The sequence below is a fragment of the Nymphalis io genome, chromosome 9 (genome assembly GCF_905147045.1).
Source record: "Nymphalis io chromosome 9, ilAglIoxx1.1, whole genome shotgun sequence".
Taxonomy (NCBI): Eukaryota; Metazoa; Arthropoda; class Insecta; order Lepidoptera; family Nymphalidae; genus Nymphalis; species Nymphalis io.
The window spans coordinates 9,091,584-9,103,779 of record NC_065896.1 but is presented as its reverse complement, the minus strand read 5'-3'; the positions used below and the strand labels follow the sequence as shown (position 1 = coordinate 9,103,779).

The following is a 12,196-nucleotide window of genomic DNA, read 5'->3' as shown; positions in this document are numbered from 1 at the left end:
CAAAACTGTAATTTAAGTTAACTTTTTACCTTAAAACACATGTTTGAATATTATTATATTAAATTGGTTTGTCAATTACATTGTACACTTTTGTTAAATATGGAAGGTGTGTCAAGTTTGTTTAATTAACGAGAAGAGCAAAGCTTAAGGTTACAGCCATGTCTAAAGATAGTACCTTTCTTTGTCAGACAAACATTATTGCCTACTTTTCGTGAGGTCAGTGAAACTTTTATAAAAAGTTTATTATTTGCTAATCAATATAAATGAATTGCAATATATCCCGTGAGGTATCGATGAAAACTTTGTTAGTTAATTCCCACGTCGGGTCAAACTTTAATAGAAAAGCTAATAATTTCCATGCCCGGACGTTTAGAAACCGTCTTTGATGATTTTCTGCTTTACGCTTAGAAACGCATAGGTTTCAAAGTATATTTATTTAATTTAATTAATAAAATAATGCTTTACCCTGGTAAGATTTGCCTTATTTATGACGTAATAAATAAATTTCAGTTGTGTAATTATTACAAATTAAGAACAAACTCAAAGACAATCTAGAAAAAACACAATGCAATGCTTAAATTGGTTCATGGTCTCTAGATGCACACTATTTATCACACTTATCAAGCTACTGAAGTATATTAATTAAACCACTTCCTAGATACGAGACCAATTTGAATCCAGCTCAGTAGTCTTGCAGAATACTTCAGAAATGTTGTCTAGAATTTTCTAGTACGAACACTATTCAATCCACGTAGTAATAATGTGAATTTATTGTTAGATATAGAAAATAAATTGCCACATTTAACTTCGTTGTTTTATAATAATTCCAATATGAATACAACGTTGCACAGCCTAGATAGCTAATGATGGCCCGTTTGTTACCGTTTAATAGAAGCATAGTAATTGAAATGTATTAGATAGCACAACGGTTACCCAGAACACATAGATTTTAGCATAAGATCGCGGTTTCAAATCGAAAAAGCATTTCTGTATTTTCACAATGTGTTTGTAACTCATCTCATGGTCAACGATGAAAGAAAACATCGTGAGAAATCCTGCATGTGACGGAAGAAATTCTGCCTGATCGATTGATCTATCGAACCTAAAATGGAACAGCATGATTGAATAAGCTCCAAATATTCTTTTATAGTAGAATATGTATGGATGGTGGTAATATAATTTGTTTCCTGGTTACAGGACCGAGCCGGTGCCGGGCTCGCTATAATGTAAGCGGCGCAGGACGACGTGCGTTTTCCTTCAAGGTAAGCCTCTTTGCTTATAAAAGTAAAAGCGCTCAAGGATTTTACGGACTTGGGATTATACACGTTCTATATAACTAGAGTAATTGTGCGTGGACTATAATATTACAATAATCATTATTTTCGTATTAAGTCATTATTAAATGAAACTATAGATTAATAATTGTTATAATGACTTGGATCTAAGCTTATTGCATATTGTTTAACGTTATAATTATGCGTTTAGATAATGTTGTGAGTATAACTTATTCAGATTCTTTTAACTAAACTACTAACATTTGTATTTTATCATATACGTACTCAGAGAATTACGAGTACTACGAAGATATAATATATATTAAAATAACTTAATAATTTTATGGCTGTAATGTACGAACGAGGTTTGTTACTGTACACTGAAGTTATTTTTATAAAATTGTCTAATTAAATAAATTACTTCTTACGTATAAAATAAGGATTTTATCCCGTAATATTTTTTATTCAATGGTTATTAAACATTTGCCAATCTATCTATTCACCCATAGACAAAGTGTTAAGAGCATATATATTATACATAAGGCATATAATAATTTATTATACATAAACATAATACAACACGCCCTGTGTATTTTTAATGTGTTCAGTTAAATATCTCGTAATATTTACTGTTTCGAATCGCAAGGTGTTATTGTAAGCAATATTTATCAACATGAAGCGTAAGTATACAATTAATATGCTATTTATGTTGATAAGGACTTTGTGACAAATAAACTAAAGTAGGTATTATAAAAAAATCCTTTCTTTGATTACAGAAAGTTACTTATAATAGATATGTTATGGTATCGTTAAAAATATTTGTAAACACAGTTCAGCCATTTTTCAAAAAATATTTACAAATTATCTGTATAAACAAGGAAACGTTTATCTATTAGTGAAAACCATATCAAAATCCGTTGCGTGGTTAAGAAGTAAGCTGAGATACAGACAGAGGAATTCAGTGACTTTGTTTTAAACTACTTATATTATTATGTATATTCCCGGTTTATTATCTCTATAATATGTATATTACTAACTTCTAATCACATAATTCAGTTCAGATATCAAAATATTAAGAATAGCGACAAGATCACATGGTCTAAATAACGCAGCTTAATATAATTTATAAATCTCGCTTCGTGGTTAAATGAAAACTTTTTTTTATTAAATATCTGGTACAAGCCGGAAAAGTATTTAGAATTAAAGGGTAGCGCGTTCAGGTAACCTTTAAAGACAACGTCTGCATATTCATCGAGTAGGGCGTGGAGCGGCCATGAGTAGCGGTGTATTTGTGACAAAATAAACATGTCGCATTAAGGCACAACGACATCAGAATACTTTAGATAAACCTTTAAAGAAAAATATATGTATTTAAGACACTTTAATAGATCTTATAATCACTGTTGTTCATCTAGCTGCAACAAATTTGGGTTGAAAGTTAAAAGGATAAAACAATAGATATGTATCCATAGGCATGACATTGCTATTGTTGATAACGCCCATTTGATACGGCAATTATTAAATGAGTATTTCCTAATGTTTACATAATTGTTAAAAAACTGTTACGAAATGTTATTTTACTTCTTATCATTATACAACCATATTTCGTCTAAGATACGTCTCATTTATCTTGAATTTACCTGAAAAATAGGCCGTTACTGGACACTGAACATGCTATTACAATTGAAAAATCCTGCTCAATATTACATCAATCATTACTTACATATGTAAAAGTGTGTTTTTTGTTACGCCTTAAAAAGCGTCTTAATTACTCGACCAACATGAAATTTTGCATCACGTTGTCAGGGTTGCAGAAATGGGCATATAGTACCTAACACCTGCCCCTCTTCTCTCCCCACACGCGAGCAAAGTCGTGATCGGAAACTAGTATATTATAAAACTTATAAAGCATTTTTTTATTCAGCTTATATCGAACACAACACTATACGATCGAAAAAATAAAGTTATCTAAAAATTTGCAATTGGAAAAGTAATTAAATTATATCAATGAAGTAGAAATCAGTCCAATAGAGTTATAACGGTTTTAATAATTGTTAAAACGTTGCTACATAAAAATAACTGTTATATTTAGGTGTACGCATGTCATATCCAGTTGTCGAATCGCCTAATCAGAATAGTTGCAGTGGGTAACAAACAGCCTTATATTAAAATTGCGGTAACGACCAATAAAATAAAACAGGTTCGAACTTACCTATACAAATCTCACCGCGTTCTAAATACGATATTAGTGTCGTTATAAGATATTTTTTTATGAAAATTAAGAATCATTAAACTCACACTTAAAATAAGAACATTTATTATACATAATATACAGATGTTATTTGATTTTGTGATAATATACTCGTAAAACCAAAACATCCATAAACATGTAAAAATATATAAAATTCTATAGTCTTTAAATTGAAAATGCTATTCTACATTTTCATAATGTTTTCACTTTTATTTGTGGTTCTTATTTTTTTTAAATAAATCGAGAAAAAAACTTTTATGTTCCACTTTTTCTGTACAAAATAATGTAATTATAATTCCATTTAACAAATTATAGTTAGGATATTTACAGTAACAGTAACAGTAACAGCCTGTAAATGTCCCACTGCTGGGCTAAGGCCTCCTCTCCCTTTTTTGAGGAGAAGGTTTGGATATTTAAAAAATATTAATTACTTCTATTAAATATAAGCATCTTTGAGATATTTAAAACTTATAAAAAATAAGATCAACCTTTATAGCCTGCATATTCAACAGTCAAACGTATTTTAAAGGCATTAATTCTTAAAAACTTAGTTTAAAAAAAATAAAAACGTAAATTCAAAGTATCTACTGTCTCTACCCGGACCCAACATATAAAAGACATTCACGGAACACGCTACCATCAATACATGCAATTTCTTATATTCTGAAATAAACGTACCTAATTATTGAATAGACCATTAAAATAGTTTTTTTCCTTTTAAATTTTAAAGCAATTTTAAATAACTTATTGATAAAATATGGATCTATAAATTATCTTATTTCAGTTATGTAAAAAGTAAAAAAAACTATTTTTTAATACTTATGTACAACTCACCCGTGCAAAGTTTAAGTTTTGCAACAGCTCCTTACAAAAACACTGAAGCGGCAATATCTTAAAACATTATGAAACGTAATTTTAAACATTTAAAATGAACAAAACTTCTACAAATTCTACATACTTTAATGTATACATTACTTATAAGTGGCGCGTTTTAAATCAGGGAGACTTGGATTATAAAGGGAGATGAATGGATTATTTTTATAAATAAACACACTTTACCGACCGTTCCATGCGTCGCGTCGGGCGTCGGAGGCCGCCATCCCACTACGCACTTCACTGATTAGGATTTGTTTGCTTTTGTTTTGGACATTGATGCCGCGCATTTGTTACAATGCTTTATATATATTCCATTAACGTGTTCCATCTTTCACTCATCACTCTATATTCGTGTACATTATTTTGCCTTGATGAGTATATGAATTATTACTTAAGTATATATTTTAGCCACTTCAAACACGGTCAAATTATTTTTTTTAATAATATAATATCGAGATATTTTTGTGTAGAACCAAAAAACACAGTTTAGGCTAAAGAAATACGTATTAAGATTAATAAAACTATCATTAAACGCAAACATAGTGGCAATTTACATTTAATTTACGCTCCTTGTTTTCTCCTAAGTAGAGAATATTTTTTTCGCACTAAAAATCATTTAAGTTTGCAAGATACGAAAGCTATCACAAAATATTATAACGATAGTGAAATGTCACACATGTTCAACATTCGTTCACTGGGTCGACAACTGCTCTTGGCAGTCACCGACACACTTAACGAAGAGTCACAAAATACCTACCTGAATAAAAAAAAATCGCTATCAAAAATTTATATTACTTTTAGCATATAACCATGTACAAAATGCTACAGTAGTCGAATATTTATAAAAGGAGTTTTTTTTTAAATTTCGAATATAATGAAAACTTGAAGGAAAAAAAAACCTAGCTTTTCAACTAATAAACTCTTTTACTATGCTCACAACAGGACAATCTTTTACACTAAAAGTGGATTAGGATGAAAGAACTGTACGTGAAAACCTAGAATGCAAATACTGGCTTATGTCACATAGGAATATTATGAGAACAAACTTCACTTACATGATAGTAAAACAATTATAACCCATACTATCCATCTGTTATTCACCTTAATCTGTTAAAGTCATTAATGTGATAAAACACAAAAGCCAAATTTTATTCTTATGTATGACAGACATTTATTTAATTTTATAGCGTTACGAGCTAACAGCATGTTCTTCAACCACATAAAAAAAACAACAACTCCTAAAAAGAAATACAACTCATTCATACTGCCTATTCCTTGAGATACTACATATTTAATTTTTTCTTAAAGCGCATAATTTGAAACGATTTTTAAATATGTTCGAATAAAATTGTATTTTTCTTTACAGTCTCTTGACCTATAGACCTTGTCTGACAAAGAGTCTTTGAACGAAATTAGACAATTCTAATTTCATAGCACACATTTTTCTACTAAGCTGCTCCGTTCGAGACAGACCTATAAATAATTACTTATTCTACTGAAATAAAAGCATCTTTGGAATATTAAATACTTATAAAAAATAGTATCAACATTTAAAGCCTGCATATTCAACAGTCAAACGTACCGCATGCTAGTATTTACTGTTGGAATTTAACCAATTAGTGCAATAGCTCTCAATGAAAGCTTCAATTAGCATCACAGTTCTGTTGAACCTTCCGTGACATTGTTTTGTTTTTAACTATGATTATTCGGCTTTTCAACCGATTTCAAGTTTTAATAATACTGCATTATATCTTTATACTATTTAAAAACCAAATAAATAGAATAACCGTTCGATCACTTTGCATCAAATGTTATGAAATGTAGTTCAGCAATAATTTCGACCGTGTAAATTCATTATTTGAAAGCAATTTGACGAGTTATCCATTGTGTAAATAATCAATATCCTGCCCGTGAAGCAAGCAAGAGAAGTAGTTACCTAATATGCAAATATGGTCGACATCGTACTTGTCCAGCTAGCGATAGTAAATGGACTACACTTTCTCACCAGGCTGTCCACTTGATTATCATACAATGAACATTAATGGATATGATAGCCACGCCTTCATTAGAAATTATTACTTCGGTTATAAAATTATACCATAAAACTTGTCAATAATTCTTCGTAAATTGAAAAAAAAAACAAACGACGACATCTTCCTTACATTTTTTTTTATAGAATAGGAAGGCGGACGAGCATATGGGCCACCTGATGGTAAGTGGTCACCAAACGCCCTTAGACATTGGCATTGTAAGAAATGTTAACCATCGCTTACATCACCAATGCGCCACCAACCTTGGGAACTAAGATGTTATGTCCCTTGTGCCTGTAATTACACTGGCTCACTCACTTACATAAATACAGCTCAATTTTTTGTGCACCTACTAAACAAAGTTATTGATTTAAGACATTACACTTATTAATACAGTTGTCGGGGTAACTGCAAACTACAAGGATAAACTATATATTAAAAAAATGTAAACGTTGAATAAGGATACAACCACTTATCCTTGATCCTTTATCTATTTACATAACAGCTGCCAGTCCTCGTGAGGGCGTAGTAATGCAGGCCAAGCGTGACTATAGAAAGTTAGCAACGCACGTTCCCCTACATGTTCAATGCTGTTGATTCACGCACTTGTATTAATTAAAGGAAGTAGACACATATCTAAATAGGTAGGTGCGTTAGAGTGTATTGAGGATAACGTGACGCTTTATGGACAGTTGTTAGTGCGTGTCAATCAAGAGAACCGACTTCGTGGATATAATTATCGGAATGCTTATCATCAATGTTTTAATGCAGTTTTAAAATGAACGAGGTTCACTGAATGTTCTCGGAATCACTCGACTTGTATTCTCACTGGGAAGCTATTTGTGTGCAACCCTGCGCTCGCGCACCTCTGTTCCGCGACTTTCGTCTCTCTCTCGCATACGTGTCAAGGTAGGGTTCAATAATCGAAGATTTGGTTCGAGCAGATAATAATATATCCAAACGGAATACCCATCGTGAGTCTGGTTTATGTATATAAACTGAAATATTATTTTCATTAGGTCACAGCCGGAACGATCTTGAGACATGACACTTCATGTTTTAAAGATAATTATAATTTAAAAAGAACTCTTATCTGTCTGTAAGTTAAGCTCGCTGGCAAATAGCAAGTCTGAAATAAGTAATCTCCAATCAAGCACCCATTGATTGAACACGGTTAAATCCCGCGAGGCGCTTCCGTGTGCTCAGCCACGATGTCGGCGCCTGGAGAGATCATTGCCAGATGCTGCCAATAGATCGCGACGGGGTCAACAGCCAATGCCCTTGTTTTGCGCACTAAATTAATAACTCGAATGTACCAAATCGTTATTACTTTTGCATTTCCCACGACTAAGGGGTCAAAGTGGATTATATTGTTTAAAATTTTCCAAGCGATGTGTAACTGATTATATCAAATTATTATATTTCATGCTTATGAGCTAATATAATTGCATGTAAGATATATTCTTAACAAACGAACTCATTTTAACACAAAAAACTATAAAATTAAAAAATGTTAAATCTGAGACGGCAAAAAAACGTGTAAATGTTTATTCATAAAAGTAATTGTAAACTTAAATTTCTTTAAACTAAATTTTAATTACGCCAAGGTGACAAATACCATAAAATGTAAACATGATATTTTTAAAACACATATGTCTAATTTTTTGTCAAACGACTTCGGAGATGGATCTTCGGAGCGCACTTAGAAAGTTTAGTTTTTTTCGGCAAATCTTCTCTTATGCTTATATCGTCTGAGTGGAAGTGTGCATTCTTAATTTTTCATTCACTGGCGGCCTTAAAATAGAATTCCACAACACTAAATAAATTAATTCAATATTATAGACTGCGATCAATAAATAATATATCAAATAATTTATATTCATTAATGTCACAAAACAAAATGAAAACATACATATAAAATATATGTAACTCATTAGTCTAACCGCATCGTTTGTCATGAAGCTATTGAGCTAATGGAAAAGGCCAAACCTTGATCCAGTTCACCACTTGATAAGTTCTGGATCATTCGCTATCTCTTACCTGTACTTTTCAATGAAAACTAAACATTATTTAATTTAACTAAATTTACTTTTGAATTAAGCATTTTGTTTATTATACCTTTATTTTAAACTATTAATTCGTTTTATTCTAGTATGAAATATGTCTATTCATATGAATTAGTTAATCTTTTTCATCTTTTTATTTTATATTTTTAGCAACAAAAAACTAAGGAGTTTGTCATTTTCGAGTTGTTCTTTTTAGTCGATGAACATTGTAAAAAAAGTGGGGTAACTTATGTTTTTGTATCTTTTCAGGTGTTTGCGATGTGGTTTCCGTGGATCGCGTTGCTGGTGTCGTGTGCACTGGTGGGAGGAGAGCAGACTGAGGAGCCCGTGGCCACTACCACCCGAGCACCACCACGCACTCTTGACAGGCAAGCGGGTGAACTAGCTTGGCGCACCTGGCTCCAAAGTCCTGAAGATGGAAATCAAAATGCTCCACCTAGAAGAATAACTACGAAATCGCTTTTCATCACTCCGCTAGTCTGCCCTAAAGGACACCGACTAGATGGAACTGCTTGCGTCCAGGTGCATACATTTTAAATACATCATAAATGTGTTCTTTCTTTTTTTCTAAAAAAATATCTCTTGTTTAATTCAGTTTCTTTTACTATTAGCCAGAATAAAATTTTAACAAATATTTATCCTTTTAAGGTGGTGACAGTAAACAAAGCTGATCATGAACGTATCTTATTAGAGCAATTAAACGCTCTTTTTACTACGGCTCCTAACAACGGCGATGTACTCTATGACTATGGTGACGAAGATCCGGGACCCCTGCAATTGTCTATCCCAATTGGCCTAGATCCGCAAAGCTCACCGCAAGATCCATCTGCACAGGTACCATACCGATACTACTTGTTTTAAAAATGAACCGTATAAACGTATCAAAACGGTTTAACCGTCTTATTTGTATATAACTGTTTTTTTATTAATCATTAAATATAATGTTACAGGCTCAAGATCCGAGTATCGTAAAAGTCGACAAAAAAGGCGAAAATACTGATAGTAGCATTGAAGCTGAATTAGAACTTTTAAAACTACAACAAGCTAATTCTAAACTCAACAATACTATTTCACAGGATGGCAGTAATATTCTTTCTCATAACGTATTACACAACTTGCTGTCTTATTCTGATAAACCTAAAAGAGACAGTCCTATGTTAAACTCAACTGAGAATGAAACACAGTTAAATAACACGGACGAAGGCCAAAAAGAAATTGTGTTTGGGCACGTAAATATTGATCCCGTAATTTACGATACAGAAACTCAAAATAATCAGGATCTCATCATGGAATCTGAAACAGAAAAGGCAAACGCAGAAGAATTAGACAGAGAGATAGAAAACGCACCGCTAGCTAATAATAATAAAAAAACGGCTACTGTGCACGATGCTCACTCCCCTGTAAATTCAGTGGATTTATCTAATTCAACTGTATTAGTCTTAAAAAAGGACTCCGAAGATACCAAATTAAGTCCTGAAAACGATTACTCTGATATCGGAGAAGCTATTAAACTGATAAGCAGATACGCCGAAGTTTCAACAGATGATAATTTTGCCAAAGACGACAAGAAGCTATCTTCAACTGAAGAAGACAGTGTTTTAGGGACACGTACAAAATTACAGTATAGACGCAACAAACCAAAGGTATCAGATCACTTAAAAGATCCGGACACTCATGTCTCCGATATAATCATAAAAGATGACGCAACCATTGAAAAAATGTACCCGAAAAATATTGTATACTACCGATATCCTTGGCCAAGTGAGAACACAGATTCACGGTCACCTAATTATCCATTTCGACATCTACAAGACTATTGGCCTGGTCGTAGTCAAATTGGAGGAGTTTATAACACGATGCATGAAAATCCAAGACGCCACCATCATTCATATCCTCACTATTTTCGACCCCGTGGTTCTACATATGCGGATTTTCCTGAAACTCATCTTGGACTTCAAGAGACTTACCCTGGACTTCGGCGTTATCCACACAAGATTGCTGAACATAATCCTAGTCCAATAAGATCTCACGCTAACAACCAAGATTTGTACAGCCTGCTCGGTTTAAGGCACTGGTTCAGTAGTGAAGGAGCGTCAAAAAGATAGTTTATTTTACTATGGTTTAGACAATTGGATGTTACCCGACGTCATATAATGGAAGCTATGGGAAATTGTACTTTACGCAAATTTAAACTCTTTACCTGTATTGGATTTCATAACTACTAATATTAGAACTAAATAAAATAAATGTTAGTCATATCTGCCATAGCTTTCAATATATATAGCCTATTTATTTTAAAGCCAAATATTACAGTCATAGTTTTGTAAAATTTTTGTTAGCTGTTTTAAGTTCTTGTAAATATTCTTGCACTCGATACCTAAGCGTTTAATAATTTTTGCTCCTGAAATTTTAATTTTTATCAATTAGTATTATCGTTGTTTTGTATTATGTATATTGTTGTATTACTAATTTATGTTTATTTGATGTATATTTCTTGTTGTTGTGACTCTTGAGATAGTCATACGTATTGCAAATTTATGGTTTCAGAAGACACCATACGAATAATAGGCACTGGCTTGCCTTTTGAGATAATTATTATGTGAATGTTTATTATAATTAAGTACTTATGTAGATAATTCAGCTGACCTAAGTTGTTTTGAGTATATTTAGATTTAAAACATCTTACTAGACCCTTTTATTTATCAAGAAAATAAATTAAATCTAATTCGGACATCTTAAGCCCACCTACAACGAGCATTACTTGAATTAAAAAAGTGAATGTACAAACCTTCTGTTCCAAAAATACTGCGTCTAATAACCAGCTATAATCCTAACTAAATTACAATGGTACACGTATTTAATTTCACTTATCATTGGGTCTTAGCATCTACTGGTATACTGTACCTTATAATGGTTTATTTACAACAAAATATTTTCTTTTATTTGTTACGCTAACTACCGAACTATTACTCATATATCGATCCCACCAAAGCTTAGTTTAAGTGTTAGATATACATATAACCGCGAAACATTATTATTGAATGCTACTGTTTTCGTAGGGTTTTAGTATGATAGATGTATTCTTGTGTATTTTTTTACTCAATATTGTATGCTAAATGAATAATCAAATCTTATTAATATAAAGAGGCACGTAAATAATTTATGATAAAAATATTTAGTAATGATCATTGACTTTTTAGATGCATGGTGATAAAAGATACTTGCCATAAATATTTTATTACTCATATCTAATTCTTAACCAGTGTTATTGCATTTTAAATTAATGAATACAAAAATGGCGTGCTATTTATGATGTATTTATTAATATTTAAAAAACGTGTAATCTAATCTTTTATATAATAATCATCAATTTTTGGGACCTTCATTGATTTATAAGAAAACTAAAACACATCAGAATCCAAACTACCTAGGTATTAGTTACAAAGATAGAAAAAAAAATTAAGCAAAAGTCCCAAAATATAAACTCATCATAATCTAAAAATATTGTGTCAAATCTGTACTGTACAAATAATAGCTGTAAGAATAAATTAAATAAATATATATGTAGCAAATACTTAACTTACATAGCTATTAAATATTAATCTCCAAATGTGCTTAATATTCCATTTGATGAAAAACAAACATAGAAAATTATCAATGCCAGTATTTTATTGTAAATATAAATGTGTTAATAAAATA

At 31.6% G+C, this 12,196-nt stretch overlaps 1 protein-coding gene across 1 annotated transcript in view; it reads left to right on the top strand.

Annotated features, from left to right (window-relative positions):
- LOC126770543 (uncharacterized) overlaps positions 1-12,187 on the top strand; it is a 40,445-nt gene extending 28,258 nt beyond the window's left edge. The window contains exons 2-5 of the mRNA XM_050489988.1: positions 1,198-1,262; positions 8,747-9,019; positions 9,146-9,331; positions 9,448-12,187. Coding sequence (XP_050345945.1) covers positions 8,756-9,019; positions 9,146-9,331; positions 9,448-10,602 — 1,605 coding nt within the window. The 5' untranslated portion in view covers positions 1,198-1,262; positions 8,747-8,755 and the 3' untranslated portion in view covers positions 10,603-12,187. The remainder of the gene's footprint in view (positions 1-1,197; positions 1,263-8,746; positions 9,020-9,145; positions 9,332-9,447) is intronic.
- Positions 12,188-12,196: the final 9 nt, after the last annotated feature.